This window comes from Alligator mississippiensis, chromosome 5, assembly GCF_030867095.1.
Source record: "Alligator mississippiensis isolate rAllMis1 chromosome 5, rAllMis1, whole genome shotgun sequence".
Lineage (NCBI taxonomy): Eukaryota > Metazoa > Chordata > Crocodylia > Alligatoridae > Alligator > Alligator mississippiensis.
Window position 1 is genome coordinate 53,704,659 of NC_081828.1, and position 19,905 is coordinate 53,724,563.

The 19,905-nt window shown below is 43.7% G+C and overlaps 1 protein-coding gene across 3 annotated transcripts in view; it reads left to right on the top strand.

The window, feature by feature from the left end:
* The window catches only part of DHX9 (DExH-box helicase 9), a 55,386-nt gene that overhangs the window by 4,315 nt on the left and 31,166 nt on the right, over nucleotides 1–19,905 (top strand). For 2 of the 3 annotated variants that reach the window (XM_014596021.3, XM_006269644.4), the window contains 8 exons: nucleotides 1,559–1,699; nucleotides 5,812–5,929; nucleotides 6,153–6,265; nucleotides 6,733–6,881; nucleotides 13,585–13,631; nucleotides 14,706–14,842; nucleotides 15,511–15,600; nucleotides 15,683–15,844. In XM_014596021.3, coding sequence (XP_014451507.1) covers nucleotides 1,559–1,699; nucleotides 5,812–5,929; nucleotides 6,153–6,265; nucleotides 6,733–6,881; nucleotides 13,585–13,631; nucleotides 14,706–14,842; nucleotides 15,511–15,600; nucleotides 15,683–15,844 — 957 coding nt within the window. Of the gene's footprint in view, nucleotides 1–1,558; nucleotides 1,700–5,811; nucleotides 5,930–6,152; nucleotides 6,266–6,732; nucleotides 6,882–9,279; nucleotides 9,373–13,584; nucleotides 13,632–14,705; nucleotides 14,843–15,510; nucleotides 15,601–15,682; nucleotides 15,845–19,905 lie in introns of those variants that run through there. The other variant, XM_014596022.3, reaches the window with a different exon arrangement.

Below are 19,905 nucleotides of genomic sequence, written 5' to 3' on the forward strand. Positions count from 1 at the left end.
TTCCTGCCAGTGGCTGTGCAGTGATGTCGGCCAGTGCCTTCAGTACCCTCGGATGGAGCTCATCTGGGCCTGCCAACTTAAAGGCATCCAGTTCTTCCAAGTGACTCTGCACCATCTCAGGGTCTACGCATGGTAGTCTGGCGCCTTGCTGCTGCCTCTCTACAACCCCAGTGAGAGACTTGTCTTGCCCCTCTCTTAGGAACACTGAGGCAAAGAACTCGTTGAGGAGTTCAGCCTTGTCCCCTCTGTCCGTCACCAATTGCTTCTGCCCATTTAGTAGGGGTCCTATTCCTCCCTGGGCCTTCCTTTTACTCCCTATGTATCTAAAAAACAATTTCATGTTATCCTTTACTTGGGATGCTATCCTCAGCTCCATGGTAGCTTTGGCCCGTGAAACTGCCTCCCTACAAGCACGAGCAGAGGAGGTATACTCCTCTTTGGTGATCTCTCCCTGTTTCCACTTTTTATATGCTCCCCTTTTGGCCCGTAGGCTGCCCTGGATTTCTCTGGTCAGCCAAGGAAGCCTCCTGGCCCCTTTCCCTCTTTTTCCTCGCATCGGGATTGTCTCCCTTTGTGCCCGAAGGATCATTTCCTTAAGGCACAGCCACCCTTCTTGGGCTCCCATCACTTCAAAACTCCTACTCTGCAGTGCGTCCTTGACTAATCCCCTGAGTTCATTGAAATCAGCTTTCCTAAAGTCTAGCACTTTCACCCTACTAGTTACCTTACCCACTCGACGTCTTATGAAGAATTCTGTTATTAGGTGATCACTGTCCCCCAGATGGCTACCGATCTGTAGGTCCCCTACCATGTCATCCCCCGTTGCCAATACCAGATCCAGTAAGGCTTTCCCCCTAGTGGGACCGTGTACCTCCTGCGTCAGGTGGAGGTCCTGTACACAGGTTAGAAACCTGCGTGAATGGTGGGACTTTGCTCTCTGTGTCTCCCAGCAGATGTCTGGGTAGTTTAGGTTCCCCATGACTACCGCCTCCTTAGCTTTTATGGTCTCCGAGAGCTGCCTCAGGAGCCCTGAATCTATTTCTTCCCCTTGGTGTGGGGGTCTGTAGCAGACCCCTACCACCAAATCCCTTTCTCCTTGCCCCCCATGTAACCTAACCCACAATCCTTCTACTTCCTTCTACTTCCTTCTACTCCTATCCAAGAGAGGGATTGAATATTCATATCTGAGTGCCTTGGATTAAAAGGGATCATTTTGATTTAAGGCTTGCTGTGGAGACAAGTTTGCTGTAGGTCTCGGTCTGGATGACACAGATGTTTACGAAAGTGAGCACAAGATGGGAGAGAAGACTGGGGAATTCATTGCTGCCTTCAGCACCCAGAAATGCCCTCAGAAGGTATCATATGCAGTGGAGCCTCACACAACATGCAGCCAAAGGGCCCATGGACTACCCAGCATGTGTCCACCAGCCACTGTGCAGTTGGGCAGCTCTGACTTAGGTTAATTGCTGGGGTTCTGCGTTTATTGGGGCTCTGCTGGGTTTGGTGGTTGGGAGACGCTTGCCTTTATTAATTCTGCAAATTAATTTCTTGTCTGCAGGTTCGAGTGGAAGGCTTTAACTACATTGGCATGGGCAATTCCACTAACAAGAAAGATGCACAGAGCAATGCTGCTCGGGACTTCGTCAATTACTTAGTTCGAGTGAATGAAATAAAGAGAGAAGAAATTCCAGCTTTAGGGGTAAGCTACTTTTTATCCTTGCATATCATACAAGAGGCTGGAGATATTTTCATTGGGAACCACCTTGTAATGCAAAGCACTGTATAGGTCTTTGGCAGCAAGGCCAAACTTGGGACCTTTGGACTTAAGTTCAAAGTCTGTGAACTACTTCTGCCTGATATAGTAGGCCTGTTAGCCAAAACTAAAGTAGGCTCATTGTTTTCTATAACACCAGATACCACCAGGGAGGAACACAGTGGCATACTAAGCCAGTTTGGGCTATATATGCAAGGGAGAACCTCTTGGTAAAACTATTAGAGGAGATTTCAAGAGGTAATTTATTGCAGCTCCTCTGTTTCATGTGTAGCTGTTTAACGCTGTATAGGGAAGCCAGTAGTGGTTGTGTAGTCCACTGCAATATTGCCCTCTTTATATTTCTTCTACTTCTGGTCTGTCTAGTCTGTCTTTCCTCTTTGATACTTCTGATTCATTCATGGCTCCCCAGAGCAGTTGTTATTGACAGTCAATTTTACTTCTTTATTCTAGATTTGAATAGTAGCTGTTGGTGCATCTACACATGTGCCTTACTGTGGAGTAGACTAACTAGCTCCTCAGTTAAACATCACAGTCTACATGTGCACCAGTATTAGGGCACAGTAAATTAATTAGCTCCACTATAGGATAGTAGTGTTGGGGACAGTACTATCCTACAGCAGAGTAATTTACTCCCCTGAAACACGTGTAGACAACGACAGGGGCTGGCTGGAGCATGAGGGTGCTAAAGTGCGGAGGGTGTCTGTTGCCTAGCCCCACCCTTTGGCACCCCCAGCCAGCCCCTCTGCTGCCCAACATTCCCGCCTGGAGCCCAAAGCTGACCCGCCAGGGCCACTTCCAGCCTGGGGCTGTTCTGCCCCTGCTCAGTGTGCTGCATTCTTGAGCGCATGTGCAAATGCTGTGCCCGGGAGCAGCTAACTCCATTGCAAACAGTGCTGGTGTTTGTTTCATCGCATTAATAGCACATGTAGATGCACCCAGTGAAGTTGGTGTAGCCATGGTAGAACAAAAGATGAGATTGTTTTCAAAGTGCTAGAGGGGTGGTGTCAAACATATGGCCCATGGAACTGTGTTATCTGGCCAGTAGAGTTCCCAGAGGGGATAGGAATTTGGGGGCAGAGTGTGCGTGGAGGGGGTGGTCCTGGCATCTGCTGCTGAAATCTTCAGTATGGAGGCCCAGTGGGGACAAGTGTTGGCAGCAGGGGGAGAAAGCAAGCAATAGCTAGGTTAACTCCCACTGCTGTTCTGTCTGGACCCAGCCTCAAAAGAGCCTTGTAGCCCAGATCGGGCCCGGGAGGCTGAGTGAGTTTGATACCCCTGCACTAGAGTAAGCATACCTGCAGACTTAAGCAAACAGTAGTTTGTTAGACCTCAGAGTTCTGAATATTATATTTTAATAGGACTTGTGTTTTGAAGGTATTGATAGCTTAGGTCATCCCCCTTGTCAAGAAAAGCTTCCTTCTCAATACTGATCAGTGAGGTCCTCCCTCATAAAGCTGTCTTGAGACTTCCTATTAAAATACCCTGTTTTTAGTGACTTCTAACTTTAACTGCTTGGGCTGAGATTTTCTATTCTGTTTGCCTTTGACTGAATGTTTTTGAAATAATTCAGCCAAAATGCTTGGGCTATTTCTAAGTATAAGACTCTCAAGTATATTTTGGAAATAATAAATTCTAGCAACTTTTTTTTAACTGCGCTTTAGACTGGGGACTTTAAATTTGGAGGAGAGTGTGTGACCATTTGTGATCCTTTTTAGAATTCACCCACATTTATTAGGTTTTGAAAAATTGCAATTTCATATACTTGGTAGATGCTTTTAACCTGCTAAATTCTAAGCAGATTTTATGTGCGTTGAATATGCTGCAGTCTGAAGTTAAACATGGTTTTCTCCTGAAATCTCAGGTCAGGGTTGCTTCAGCCTATGCTGGATATGGGTGTCTGAACTATAAGCAGGAAGTCTCTCTTGTGTTTTCAGTGACCTTCTACTTCCTTACTGTGTCCTTACAGTGGGAGAGAGACTGTCTGATTCAGATATGCATTACATGTGAGATAGACCTGTTGCAGGTAGGAGCTCGAGACAGGAGACAGGGATTGATTTAGTTGGTAGCTGGGATGGAGATTGGGATTGGCTCAGCAAGGACACCCTGATGGGGAACTAACAGTTTGTGGAGAGAGGAGACATAATGAAGAACCTGGTTGTGGAGGAAGAACTGATATTGGATGGAGAAAAAAATGGCATCATGATATGGGAAGTGATGGTTTGGGGAGCTGTGACTGGATGAGGAGAGTAGGAATATAGAATTGTTGTGTAATGTAAACATAGGACAAGAGAGATCTGATGCGAGGAGGAGGGTGGTACTGGTTGAGTATGGAAACTGATGTAAGATTCACTGGACTAAGACTGATTTCATAAACCAGGGGACTGGGATGAGATGTCTGAGGAAATGCCTGAGACCAAGTGAAGACAATGAGTCTAGAACAGGGGTGGGCAATTATTTTGCCTGGAGGACTGCTTAATGAGTTTTGGTGAGTTGTTGAGGGCTGTAAGGATAGCCCTGGCCCTTGGTCGCTATCTTGGGACCAGAAGTCCTGCCCCTAACTCCTGACCTTTGCCACTAGAAATTCTTCTTTTGGGAGTTGGGGGGTTGCCATTTTAGAACCTGAAAAAAAACAAATCACATACTAAAAGTCAAACACCTACTATAACACGCTTGTCCAACATATGGCCCGTGGGCCACTATGTGGCCCTCCAAGCTGTTTTTTGAGGCCCAAGGTGCTGAGACAGGAAATGAAAGTAAACACTGTACTTTCCTTTTGGGGGTGTGATGTGATACCGTTTCCTGTGAGGTCTTTGAATATGGCTCGCCGGCCTACTGGGTGATAAAATGTTCATTATCCGGCCTCACATTCAAAAAGGTTGGACACCCCTGTACTATAACATATTTTAATTTTTATTACAAAAAATATTTTTGTTATGATCTGTGTTTACATAGTGTATATAGAGGTGAACACATAATAGCTCAAAATAGTCTTACTCTTGTATATTGTATGTGGGGTGTGGTTGGGGTTTGTGAGAGGGTGTGGCTGTGTGTGTGGCAGGGTGTAGGATATGTTGTGGGGGCAGAGTGGATGTGTGAGGTTTGTGGGGTGTGAGGGAGGGTGTAGGGAGGCCCCTCACACACACTCCCCCACCACAGCACTCCATTGCTCAGGGCTGCCAGCTAGAGCTGTGTACCATAGAGGGGATTGTGAGGGGAGTGGTCTTCACACACCTCCACCCTCTCTCACACCCACACCTTGCCCACCTGAGCTCCACGCTTCCACTGCCTTCCTGGGCACGAGCTCTGCATTCACACCAGTCCCAGCCCCAGCCCCATGCTTCCTGCCCCTACCCAGCTGTAGCTTCCAGTTCCCTACCTGGAACAAGTGCCTGGAGCAAGTGCTGCATCAGAGAGACGAGAAGGAGTGGCTGGACACCAGGGAAGCCGAGCAGGTCCCCCAGCAGCTGCAGCAGTAGTTTTGCCGTTCTGGCTGAGCCAGGCCCTTCCACCCGTGAGGGCAGGAGTGAGGCAGGTGGGCAGGGCAAGGTACAGTTAATTGTTGGGCACCCGTGGGTCAGATGAAATTGCTCAGTGGGCCAGATCTGGCCTGCGGGCTGTATTTTGCCTGCCCCTTGTCTAGAACAAGGATCAGCATCTTGCGGGCCAGATCCAATCCATGAAAGGATTGTATCCAGCCTGCAGAACCAGGACAGCAGTGGCATTTAGTGGAATGGGAGTCCACAGCACAGGGTGCCATGCCTTAAATCAAGTTCTGTTAATTTGGCCCATCACTCCTCAAAGGTTACTAATCTTTTATCTAGAATAAGGAACGAGAGGTGGAGAAGAGACAGGATGAAGTTATAAATACTTAACATTTGAGCCTCATCAATATTGTTGAAGGAGACCTGGGATAGTGGTTGCTGTATAGTGATCATATCTTTTGGTATAAGAACTTTTCTGTTGAGTATTAAGAATGTTTATTGTGTATGAAGCTGGTTCTACAGTATTTTCATGCTTGGAATATTGCTGTTCTGCAGCCAGCAGTTGCTGATACTCCTGATGGACCAGTGCCTGGGGTGGCAGGAGATAATAGTGTGGAAAAGTCTACTTTGGGGGGACCTCTTCCTCCACATTTGGCTATCAAGAGTGAATCAGGTAAGATTTTGAATATCTGTAATTTACGTATTTTTTCTCTACTTGTGTTTTTCCATAAAATTAAGTTCCATAAAATAACAAAAAATTATTGCATTTTTGAGGCAGAGCTGTGATTGGCTGCATGGCATCCAGTAATGCATCTTTTCAAAATTCCTTGATTTTTTTTTTTTTTTTTCTTCCAGTGTGCATCTTAATTTTGATGACAGGTTTTTTTTTTCTGTAGGTGAAAGGCCACCTCCTGGGCTTGGAAGCTCTGGCTATGGAGGAGCACAGTGGGACCGTGGAGCAAATCTGAAGGATTACTACTCAAGGAAGGAGGAGCAGGAGGCACAGGCAGTATGTTGTCCAGTGTAATTTTTTATGTAATTTTAGCTGGTAAAAGGGAATTTTTCCTTTCTAATTATTTATTGATTAGATTCTTGCAACTGGTTTTGCAAATTTCAGTTGATTTAACTCTGATTATAAATTTATCTCTGAACAGTAACCAAATAATTTCTTACCATCCAACAACCTGCTAACTCTTAACAAATATGTGCATTGTTTAAACCTTTATAACAATAATTTTGGGTACCCTAAAGGGTGGTTGTCTTTATGTTGCCATTTAGCTTGTTTACTTACGTGGTGGAAATATGAGAAAGTACTAAGATATTAGAGATGTAACATTACTAGTGAATATGCCTGACTATTCTAGGGCATGAGGACAAGTTATTCAGAAAATTTGAGATTAAGTTATTGCAAATATGTTTTAAAACATGAAAACTGACAGTTGCGCCCAATAAGTTTAATTTTATTTTAAATATTAGACCTTGGAGTCGGAAGAAGTGGATTTAAATGCTGGTCTTCATGGGAATTGGACCTTGGAGAATGCCAAGGCACGTCTGAATCAATTTTTCCAGAAGGAGAAGATCCAAGGAGAATATAAATACACTCAAGTGGGGCCTGATCACAACAGGTTTGCTAGTTTCATTCCTATCTTGCTGTATCAAGAATTAGTATTATTTTTTGGCAACAAGTTTCCTGGTCTAGTTATCCTGCAGTTCCATGTGGAAAACTTGGATTCTCTTCCTCAGTCAGCAAAGCTGATAACTGTGGTGAGCATAAGCCTGAAGAAGAAGGGCGTGTGTCTCATGTTTATCCTCAGCAGCTCCTTCCCTTACTTTTCATTTAAGTGCCTTTGGCTGGTTTTGTAGAAAGTCTAATCCAGTGTCAGACTGGTAACAGTGCTCAATGCCTTTTGAGGGGAAGGAGAAGAGATCCTTCCTTGGGCACTGGGATGCTGATGATACTGTGGAGAAATCTTTATGAATTTTGATGCTTGCTTTTTAAATCATGTCCATATTTCCTTGTAGACATATAGCTATGGTCAGATTAATTGTTGAAATCTTGGTTAAATTGTTGAGAAGCCACCTCTTGGTAAATGTTCTTTTATACCACTCAAGGATACTGGCAATAATCTAACATAATGCTTTCTTTTCATTAGGTACAAAACATCCCTAAAGGACACTTTACTATTACACGGCTAGAGTTGATCAGTTTTTTCAATGCAAGTTTTCCATAGAAATTCTTGGTTTGACAGAATCTCAGTATTCTTTAGGAGTGTAGTGATTACACTGATTTTTCAGCTGAAAGCAAGCAGGCTAGCTAGTTTCCTGCCTAGTTCTCCAGACGGCAATTAGCTGAGGCTTGCTCACGGAGGGAACAAACTGAAAATCTCTATTTTGGTTTCTGTTTGGTTTGGAACTCACAGTTTTCCTTGTGATTTGTTTTTTCAAAACTTTTGCAGTAAGACTTTTCCAGCCAGCTCTATTGACTACCATTTTATAGTGATTTTGTGGTCAGAAATACTGACAAATCTTAATTTATTAATATATCAGTTCCATGTAAATAAGCCTGTCAAAGGCTCCTGTACCCTTTGTCTTCTGAAATGTGCGTACTGTGAGGATTTTACATTCACTCTAATTCTATAATTTGTGAGCTACTTATACAGTAGCTAGGATCTCAGGATTACTTTTGTAGTTGATTCCTATTAGCTACAAAGAATATGTGCCAGATATGTTAAAATGTTACCTGAATGTTCATATGAAGAAGCCCAGTTCTTGCCATTGTTCTTGCCATTGTTTCAAGTCACTTCACTTCCACATCATTATTCAAATGGAGATGCTTAACCTCTTTCAAATGAACAACGTAAGAACTTACTTTTTGGTATGTTACTATGCAGTTAGAGTTTATTCTAGGTATGTTGCTCAATGGAGTTTTTACTTCTATAGCCTGCAGATTGTTACTGCTCATGTGATGGTACAGGCTTTTTGTGGGGAAAGACCTTAAAATCTGTGCGCTTGAACAAATGAGGTGGGGTTTGGTGACAGTATGTTTCTCAGCCTGCTTGCTGTTCTTCCAGAGAGCATTCTAGGGTGTAGTATTTATTACTCCCAGGAAGGCTCGTATGGATTACTCTCATGGGATATGGCATATTAGAAAGGGGATTATGATAGAAATCTGCTGCCACGCTTCTTTAAAGATCTTTTAAAGCATTCTGGCTCTCTTAGAGGCCAAGAAAAAATTTGCAAAGTTGGTGACTCTTTCTGACGTGTGTGCAACAGCAGAGAGATGGTTGCTGCATGGTTTTGGAATGTCAGGATGTTCCTGGAGAGCACCAGTCCTTATGGATATCAAGTCAGTTTTAAGATATGACATTCACAAAAACATCCACTAAAAATGAAAACATGTTTCTCCATTAAATCCTCTCACTAATAGAGAGCAAACTGACATGCCAATACATGGAATGTTATTAAAATAGATAAATATAGATAGGTTTATCTGGCTATATCTACACAGATATAGAAATCTATCTGTCTATATCTATATCTATCTAATAACACTGCATATATTGAAGTGTCAGTCTTACTCTGTATTAGAGGATTTAATGGAGAAACATGTTTTCTTTTTTTAGTGGATGTTTTTCACTTTCTCTTAAAGACTGAATGGGTACTGGGACTTGATAATATCAGTAAATTTGGGCTTTTTCTTTATTTGACAAGAACATGTAATTTTAAGTGTTTACACAGTCCTGGTACATAAAATGGGACCTGACCATTTTAGCAAGTGATGTTATGGGGTTTTTACCTTTTGGAGCTCCACTGGTGGTTTGGGACAGCATTGCAACTCATTCTGGGCTGAAGGTGGTAGCAGTCTGCAACACCGGAGATCTGTATTCATTCACACATGTGGTGCTGCTTAGGCTGTACTAAGCAATCACATGGGAGTTTATTGTAAACTGATTTCTGGTGTTGCTGTTCTCCCCTTAGGTGGAGGAGAATGAAATTGAGTGCTGACTATAAGCCTGGCTGAGAAACATGCTGTCATCGGTGTCTTTTAATGAAAGGGTGGCTGTTGGGTCAAAGGCCACTGGCTCTCAGGGACACATGAAGCTGCTGTGCCTGAAGGTCAGTTCACTAGTGGTGCAGGAAGGAGTTCTGACTTCTAATCTAAATCCTCACTTAACCTCTTTTTTATTTACAGCAAGAATCAAGGCCACATCTAGCTGCAGGGTGCAGGAAGTACCAGAGGCATAGTGTGCAAAGAGGAACTGCATCTGTTAGAGCCCAGTCAAACAGCTTGGATCATATTTGCAAGTTTAAACCCAGCATTATAAAAAGATGGTTTTAATGTATAATCTTCACATACCCACATGATGAGACTTAAGGTTTTTGAAAAAAAGCTGAAAGGGAGCTAAGTGTCAAACACATGTAGAATTTCACTGGAATTTTTTGGTGTTTTCACTTTTAAACTTGTAAAAATTTCAGTATTAATGAAAGTGCCAGTAGTTTCTTAAATGAATTTGCCACATGGCTACTAGGTCTGCATGTTTTCATGGTGTATAGGGCTACCTTAGTTGTAGGAAGGTGCCAAATCACGTGAAAATAAGGACTTGGAAGTTCCAGTGTGCAGCCTCTGTCTGCTCGTGTTACTGCAACTTTTAATGTTAAGTAGTATTACACAGAGGAATACTGTTAAGTGAATCACTGATAACTGACTGTTCTGTTATAGCTTTACCTTGTCACATGTAAACATCTGGTTCAAAGGAGGGCAGAAGCCTATCTAAGCATACATACCTTGATGCTGGAGTGAAAGATAAGACACGTGACCTACTAGAGCATCCTCTTTTGGGCTCTTTAGCAGTTCTCTTACAGGGTTAACTTTAATTGAAGTTGTTCGGTTCTCAGAATTAACTTTTAAGATTCATCATGAATTTGTGTTAACGAATCAAAACTGAGCTTACTGGATTTACCAGCTGTTTTCATAGATTTCATAGACGTTAGGGCTGGAAGGGACCTCGAAGATCGTTAAGTCCAGCCCCCTGCCCCAGGGGCAGGAAGTCAGCTAGGGTCAAAGGACCCCAGCAAGATAAGCATCCAAATGTTTCTTGAATGAGTCCAGAGTATGTGCCTGCACCACTTCTGCAGGGAGTCTATTCCAGATCTTGGGGGCTTGGACAGTAAAGACGTTTTTTCATATGTCCAGCTCGAAACTGTCTTGGAGGAGTTTATGACCATTGGTCCTAGTATTCCCTTGGGGAGCTCTAGTGAACAGACATTCTCCCAGATCCTGATGTACACTCCTTATGTACTTATAGGCAGCTACCAGGTCCCCCCTGAGCCTACGGTTTTCCAGGCTGAAGAGTCCCATGGCTCTCAGGCTCTCTTCATAAGGCCTATTCTCTTGCCCTCTGATCATGCGCGTGGATCTCCTCCGGACTCTCTCAAGCTTCTCAACATCCTTGAATCATGGAGCCCAGAATTGGATGCAGTACTCCAGGCCCAGTGCAGCGGGAGGATAACATCCTGAGATTTACTTGAGAAGCATCTATGGATGCAAGCCAGAGTTTGGTTTGCTTTACCAGCTGCAACATCATATTGGTGGCTCATATTCATCTTGTGGTCAATCATGACCCCCAAGTCTCTTTCAGTAGTGGTGCTAGCAAGAGTAGCACTGCCAAGCCTGTAAGTATGCTGCGGGTTTTTTTCCCCCAAGGTGTAATACCTTACATTTATCAGTATTAAACATCAGATTTGTATCCATCCACTTACTAAGTTTATCCAAGTCAGCCTGGATCACTAGCCTGTCCTCAGGTGTGGAGGCTATGCCCCAAAGTTTAGTGTCATCAGCAAACTTAGCCAGTGCGCTTCCGACACCAATGTCCACATCGTTGATAAAGATGTTAAACAGAGCCAGTCCAAGGACAGAGCCTTGCGTGACACCACTGGTCATGGAGCGCCATGATGATTTGCTACCATCAACCACTACTCTCTGGGTCCAGCCTTGGAGCCAATTTCCCAGCCATTGGACTGTGGTGTAGCCAATGCCACAGTTGGCCAGTTTTTCCATGAGGTCATGGGACCCCAGATCAAAGGCTTTTTTAAAGTCCAGATATATGACATCAATCTCTTCTGCCTTGTCCAGGTGGTATGTCACCTGGTCATAGAAGGAGACGAGATTGGTCAGGCAAGACCTACCTGTGACAAACCTGTGCTGGCTATCCCTCAGGATGTTGCCCTCAGCCAGCTTATCCAGCAGGGTCTCTTTGATAATTTTCTCCAGAATCTTACCGGGGATTGAGGTCAAGCTGATTGGCTTGTAATTCCCAGGATCTACTTTCCGCCCTTTCTTAAAGATGGGTACCCTATTAGCCTTCTTCCAGTCTTCAGGTACTTCCACCTAAGTGCCGCGAGTTTTTGAATATTTTTGCCAATGGTTGGGCTATGACACCTGCCGACTCCTTGATTACTCTAGGGTGTAATGTGTCAGGACCAGCTGACTTGAAGATGTCCAGCCTCTCAAGGTGATCCTTTACTAGATCAACACCGATGCTGGGTATAAATACGCCCTCACCCTGGCCGTCCCGTGTCTTGCTAGGCACATGCGAAGTACCCGTTAAGTAGAGTGGCCTTTTCCTGTGTGTCAGTTATCAGCTGTCGTGTTTAGTTCAGCAGGGGTCCAATGTTACCTTTGCTTTTTTTCCAACTCCCTACATATCTAAAAAAGGACTTTTTGTTGTCCTTGATATGTGAAGCCAGGTGGAGCTCAGTTGCAGCCTTGGCTTTCCTGATCCGCTCCCTGCAGGTATGGACCAGTGCTGAGTACTCCTTCTTGGTGGTAATTCCAGCCTTCCACACTTTATAAGTCTTTTTTGAGGTGTAGGAGGTCCTCCAGTTCCCTGCTGAGCCAAGGGGGTTGCTGTGCCCTTTTGCTACCCTTCCTCTGAGTTGGGATGGCTATGCCTTAAGCTGTTAGGATTGCTCCCTTGTGGAGCAACCACTCCTCTTGGACTCCTCTTCCTGTCGAGTTGTGGTCGAGTTGTGGCCTCGATAGTGAGCCTCCTGAGCTTGTCAAAGTCAACTTTCCTGAAGTCAAGGACTTCTGCATTGCTGACTGACATTCCAGCATTGCGATGGATAGTAAAGGTGATTAGCTCGTGGTCACTATCACCCAGCTTCCCATCGATACTTAGGTCACTGACTAGGTCATCCCCTTTGGCCAGGATCAGGTCCAGCAACGCTTTACCTCTTGTTGGCCCATAGATTTCTTGAGTCAGGTAGAGCTCGTCCACACACGTGAGGAAGCTTTGTGACTGATCAGATCTGGCCGAATGCTCTTCCCATGAGATGTCTGGGTAGTTAAAGTCTCCCATGACAACCGTGCACCGAGAGCGTGCAGCGTCAGCCAGTTCCCTGGCAAATTCCTGGTCGAGCTCTTGTTTCTGGTCAGGAGGTCTGTAGTAGATTCCTAGCATGATGTCTCCTGTGCCACATTCCCCACGTATTTTAATCTAGAGAGACTCTAGTTGTCCTTCCTCGGTGCCAATGTCAATATGGAGGGACGTGTAGCTGTCCTTGACATAGAGAGCTACCCTCCCACCCCTTTTATCTTCACGATGTTGCCTGTACAGGGTATAGCCATCATACCTGTGGCCCAGTCATAGACGGAGTCCCACCAGGTCTCCATTATCCCTGTGATGTCATAGTCATTCGTTTAGCAGGAGGACCAGTTCCTCCTGTTTATTCCCCACACTCCTGGCATTGGTGTATAGGCAGGCAAGTGTCCCATTGTGGGGGCCCTGCCTTCCCTACAGTTTTACCAGCTGCCGGCTTTGCCAGCAGTTTAAAAGTTAAACTCGAGGGGTTTTCCTCCTTGCATGTTATCACCAGTATTGAAAACTACACAGTCCAGATTCTGCTCAGTTTTCAGTGGTTGCACATTAACTACCAAGTTGCATTGGGTATAAGTAAGGGAAGAATCTGCAGCTGGAACCAGTCAAACAGTTCAGTTGATGTATGAGTCAAAACAGACTCCAGCTTACTTGGCTGCATAACCTTTATAGGGCTAGAGGCATTAGCAGCTCTTATTTTAGTCATTAGTTTGTTGATGTGAGAATTTGTGACTGACCACACAGGGAGCAGAGCTGATGATTAAGAAGCTTTTGTTTTTACAAAAAAAGACAGAAAACACCTCTTTATGAATGTTTATATAGAATTATTGAAGAAAATTGTTGGGTTTTGATGAGCTTTTCTCTAAACAGTCAGAAACCCTGGCCATCTTGGCAGTGTCTCAGTCACTCTCAGCATTTGAAACCTTAAATATGTCTCTGTGTGTTACAGGAGCTTTATTGCAGAAATGAACATTTATGTCAAGCAGCTGGGCAGAAGTAAGTGTTTCTCTCACCTTCCTATCTTGTTAGTGATGGATGTCAGAGCAGAAAACATGAGGACTTTTATAGGAATACATGCAGTATGAGTGAGAATTTTTCCTCCATTGGTGTTTGTGCACATGGGCTGCCAATGGGTAGATTCAGGCTCACTCAACGTACAAAGTTTTCATACCACTGGATACTATTGGGAAATGCTCTTTTACTTTTTTCCCTACTGAGCTTTCATACTGCTTGTTTCTTATATCAGCCCTTTCTCCATAGGCTAAAAGATTGGTTAGAGATAAATGTCTATGGCAGGGATCTCAAATAAACCTCCCGCTTTGTATCCAGAGGATGGGGCCAGGTCTGGATGTGGTGGCAGTGGCAGGGCAAGTGGCAGCTATGGGAGTTAGCACAGCTGTTGTTCTTTCCTCCCTCTCCCCACAACACAACCCCCACCAACATTCATCCCCAGCTGGCCTCCATACTCTAGATTGTGGTGGCAGACCCCACCCCCAAATTTGTAACCCTTCTAGGAACCCCATGACCCAGATGGTGCAGCTCCATGGGGCACACGTTTGACACCACTGATCAATGTTATGTAGGATTTTTCTATTCCTGGCTAGTGAAATAGTCAGTCAGCCACTTAAGGGATGCTAGTGGGTAGGCCTCTGCCCTCTTGGAAGCCCACTGCAGAAAACTCCAACATGGGCCCATGGCTAGAAATAGAAACTTTCAAGAAGTTCTCGTCAGGTTAAATATCTAATAGGTTATATGGGTTCAAGGTCTGTGGACCTAGAGTGAAGGAACATGGGGAGAACCTTAGAGGGTCACACATTTTTAAAACAGTTGGTTAGAATTTTTTATTATACCAAATACATATTCTCACTAGTCTTGGCTGAATACTATAAGGTAGACCCTCCTTATTTGACCCTCCTTATTTTGCAATGCTGCACATTGCATCAATTATTACAGAAAGCTTCTGAGTAGTTATAAAACCCATTCCATGTTGATGTTTTGTGCTGAAGCTGCTTACCCAATTGAAAAGCATGCATCATTGGCCACTATAATCTGTACTCCTTTTTTATTTAGGGATATATGCTCGTGAACATGGATCAAACAAAAAGCTGGCTGCACAGTCATGTGCTCTGTCCCTAGTTAGACAACTGTACCATCTTGGTGTTATTGAGCCTTACTCTGGACAGACAAAGAAGAAAGAAGGAGAATCGGTAAATCTTACAGGGAAGCAGATATTCCCTTTTCGTTATTAGGTCCTCGAGCATCCTCTGAGCCAGATGAAACAGTGTATATAACCTGACAAAATGTATTTGTCAGTTTTTACACAGTGCTTAATATCCGGAATCTAATACAGCTTTCTGATCTTCTGGACCAAAGATTGATTTTGGCTTGAGGAAAGATAAGTCACTCAGATCAGGGAAATAACTGTGTGTGTGTGAGAGACTGATTGGAGCAGCATAGAGGAATGATACTATATTGTAAAATAAAATCTTTTAGAACACATCCTGATTTGTTTTATCGCTTTAAAATAACAAATCTAAGAAAAAATGCTATATTTATGCAATTTAATTTTAAATTTCTCAGCTATCCAATCAGATTCTGGGAGCACTGTAGTATTTTTCTTGCAGAGCTGGAAGGGATTATTTAATTGTTCAGTTAAAGTTGATTTTTAAAATAGTATGATATTTGTGTTGCTCTTAAATGTTGAAAAACGACTTTTATAAATAAGAATCTTGAGCTGACAGTGCCCCTTTAACATTTCCCTTCCTGAAAAATTTTTTGTGGTTCAGTATGGTTTTCCCCCAGTGTCCTGAGGTTCTTTCTTGCTGATCCTATATTTTGAATATCTTGGTTTTCTTTATAATATTTAATTCCCTAGGTGGAACCTTACGAAGTGACACTGTCTCCTGATTTGGAAAATCAGCTTCAAAGCATCATACAGGATCTCTGTCTTGAGACTGCACCATGGGTGAGTATGTGACTCACATTTTACTCCGTTATTTTTAACATAAGACTAACCAATTTGACAGCTTATTTGTCTAAAATTATAGCCTGAAGATTCCAGCAATCCTGTTTTGCTTAACATCGGAAAGCTGGCCCATTTTGAACCGTCCCAGAAACAGAATCATACGGGAGTTGTTCCCTGGTCACCTCCACAGTCCAACTGGAATCCTTGGACCAGCTGCAATATTGATGAGGGTCCCTTGGCATATGTAAGTGTAAGGCAGTTTTGAAAAATGAATGTGTTCTTTTTCTGATATTCCTGGAATTTTTAAATGCATCTTATTGTAGACCTCGGAATGTTTAAAAAAAATCCTAATCTTTAGTTAAATTCCTTTGATCTGGCCTCTAGTCCTTTGGAGCCTAGTAAAGGTCCATTGATTTCAAAAGGACTGCATTGATTTCAGGCAGTCTGAAGTAGATCCTTTGACAGCAGTATTGTGCAAGTGCCACTAGTTAGTGTTTTGGGTCCTGCTTTGCCTGTCATTCTGCAGTCCTTGCACAGTTTGTGGTAAAGTCAGAAGGTAAAACATACATGCATCTTTACACTTCAGTTTATAACATTTTGCTTTAATGTTTCTAATCCCCAGTGTTTACAGGAGTCCAGTATGTTCATAGTCAGTAGAGGAGAATTATCAGATCAGCACCAATAAAAGGGAAATAACATTATCCACTATTGGCTTTTCCTGGCTACAAAGGCCAAAAATGTTTTCCAATAATTATGCCTTTTGCCTGGAGCCTCTGAACACCTGGGTTTCCTCTCACCCATGGGGCCAGGGCCCCCAGATGCTTGGGTTCCTTCCCATGAGCCAGGGTGACCCCAGATACACTCCCGTTCTCTCACTAGCAGGCTGGACTGGAGCAAAGCAGCTGCCACAGTGTCCCAGCTCTGACGTGGTGTAGACTGTGGGCTGGGGCTGGGGTGACTGCTGTAAAAGGCACCGAATGCTGCAGTGCTGGGGCGGGGAGGGGCAGGTAGAGCTGACTGGCCTGGCCCAGCATGATTCAGCCCAGCGTTCCTGGGGGTCTGCGTCCCACAGGCCAGAGGCAGAGCCTGGCAGGGACCAAGGCAGCTACTTCCCCCTGCATTGTGCAACAGGGTCCTTCCCCCGGCCTCTCAGCCCAGCTGGGTCGTGCCCTTCCCAGGGCCAGGTCCATTCAGTTTCCCCTGCGGGGCATGGGCTTGACATCCACCTGGCAGTGGCAGCACTAGGCCCTTCCCCTGGTTGAGTCCAGCTCCCAGGACCTGGGGCTCAGCTTCGGGGAAGGAGTGGCCTGATTTCTCCAGGCCTGGAATAGTCCTGTGACCCTGCACTGGGCAGAGGTAAGAGAATAGGGAGCCTGGCTCAGAGACTACTCAGTCCTGGGTAGCCTGGAAGGCTCACACCTTTCCCCTCAGCCCTGCTGGGCAGACTCAGGCTCAGGCAGCTGCCCCTGGGCTGGGGTTCAAGGACATCACATGGAAGAGTAGAGTCTGTAGGGCTCCACACAGCCAGTTGTAGGCTCTGTTAGGCTAGTCTTGCCTGCTGCAACTGGCAGAGGAACTTTTACACGTGCTCCGGGAGTTAAGCGCTGACCCCTCTAATCACAGAGGTTCTCGTAGCTACTCTAATTACAGTGCCACCATGTCTCCTGTATCATCATCACTGCGCTTAGAAACAGCAGTGGGAGCACTTGAACTAAAGTTTAAGCACCCCCGCCACCATTTTAAGCGTGGGGTCACTGATATACAAGGTGTTGGAGTCTTGTGGAGCATGGCAGTTCACACTCCAGCAGACTCGATTAATCAAGAACAGCTGATTGCAAAGTACATGCTGCAGTTATTTCGCATGGAGGAAATGCCAGTAAAGATTTCAACATATCGAACTTAATACGGCACCTCAAGATGTGCCATGCTGCTGAATACATTGATTTCCTAAAGGTGACTACAAAGAAGAAAGAATCAGGTTGGGGAAAAAAACTGCACCCATGCAACTGTCATTACACAAGGCAGACAAGGTTCTTTGGGTAAATCCAATATCTTTTATTAGACCAACTCTCATAGTTGGAAAAATTCTTCTTTGCATGCTTTTGGGTACAGATACTCTTCGTTGGGAAGAGGAAGCATCTGCAGTTGGTCTGTTCTGTTCCTGGATGGAGTAGTAAAGCAGCCAGAGGCCAGTACATATGCAAGAAAGCCAGTCAGTGAAAATGTAAATTGAAAATTATCTTACTTGGTGCAACCTACACCCCTGTATCATTACACAAAGCACTAAAACACTCATAGAAATTTGGAAGTGGAGATGCCAGGGCTAAAAAAATTACTAACCATTTAGTGGAATTTATATCTCTGGATGATCATCTATTTTCCATTGTAGAAGATACTGGATTCCGCCATCTCTTTGAATTCCTAGAGCTTCGTTACACACTGCCCAGCAGAAAGTTTACAGCTGAGACTGCTCTGCCAGAGCTGTACAGTGTTGTTTTAAGCACATGCAGATGCTGGTTGAAGATGATCATGTATGAACACTTAGCTTTATGACTGATATTTGGAGTTCTGATGTGTCACCAATGTCAGTGCTGACTTTAACTGCACAGTGGATAGACATGAATTACAATTTACAGAGGGCAGTATTATGGGCCCAGGAGTTCAGCATTTCCCATATGGCTGAGGCTATTACAATGGCATTTGACAAGACGTTTGCAGCGTGGAAAATCCCGAGGACAAAAGCTCATGCCATTATCAGGAATAATGCAAGAAACATAGCAAAGGCAATGCAAGACTCTGGTTTGCCAAGCTTACCTTGTGTAGTGCATACAGTCCAGCTCATTTTGAACAAAGGAGTGTTATCGCAGCACAGCGTGTCTCACATACTGGCTGTCAGATGAAAAATCATTGGGCACTTCAAACAGTCTCCATTGGCCTATTCTCATCTTCAAGGGGTACAGGATGAGCTTGGAGTGCCTTCCAGGAGGTTACAGCAGGACATACAGACAAGGTGGAACAACATTTCCTATATGCTGCAAAGCTTTCTGGAGCAGAAATGTGCACTTGGAGTGTATGCATAGAGATGTAAAATTTCCAGAAGTTTTGAAGCCATAGAAAAAAATGGGTTTTTTTGGAAAAAAATGGAAATTTGGGGAAAAATTGAAGTATATGCGATACTTATTTTTTTAGCATCCTTTACAGATCTAAATTCACTTTCCTGCTTTAAGAATGTAAAATGTATTATGTATAACTTGATTTGCTCATAAAATTACCATGCTTGGTATATTCATTAAATTTAAAAGTATAGTATATTCAGGCAATAATTTCAAATTTACTAATTGAATTTACTTAATTTTTTTTAATTTTTTGCTACAAATGGAGTTACAAACTGCTGAACTTTAAGGAACCTAGCATCTCTTAGTTTTTGCCAGTTTATGAGAAGCAGGCAAAAATTAAAGTTGAAAATAGAAGAAACCATCAACATTATAGTAAAACAAAGAAAGCTTATTATGTATTCTGGACTTGGTCTCCTGCACAGTGTCAAGCAGATACAGAGAGCACTCATTTTTAGAAAAAGAGCTGAGATAAAAAGGAAAAAAAAACCCCAAGAATCATTGAATACTAATTTTGCTACATGAAACTGTCTGATCAGTCTCATTTTCTGAGCTATCACTATCAACAGTTTCTGGTTCTTCTGATCCTTCATTTTTATCATCTTCATGGACTTCTGAAAACTGAAAGTTGGCTGGATTGAGACAAGCTTCGCTTCTCTTTCACATGCTAGTTTATTTCTTGATTTAGTGTGAGTATTTCCAAACAGACCAGTTTCTTTCGCGTGCCGCACAAGATGGAGGAATCTGAAGCAGGAAGAGTTGGAGGCTGTGTCGTGCCAAAGCTTTGCCACCATGTTGCAGGAGGGATGTGCTTGGCAGAGTCTCAGACTGCATTCGTGGACCGAATACCTGAAGATGTTCTGTATTCTGCAACATTTGAAAGTACCTTTCCAACATCGAGTCCTAAGTGTGTTGCTTGTTTTGTAAGCCAGTCAAATGCAGTATCAGTGCTATTATCATCACTAACATTTTTGCCTTTTGAATCTTAGATCCAAGAGATTTGCAGCAGCATGAATTGATTAGCAACAAAATTCTTCCCGTCTATTAATAAAGTATTTCACTTTTCTTTCATCTGTACTTGTAAGCAGAGATGCACCTAGATTCTCAAAAACAGTTGATTTTATCTGGGCCATTTAGTAAGGAATGTCTGACATAAGTGCACTGTCTGATTCAGATGCAGTGATTGCTGAAG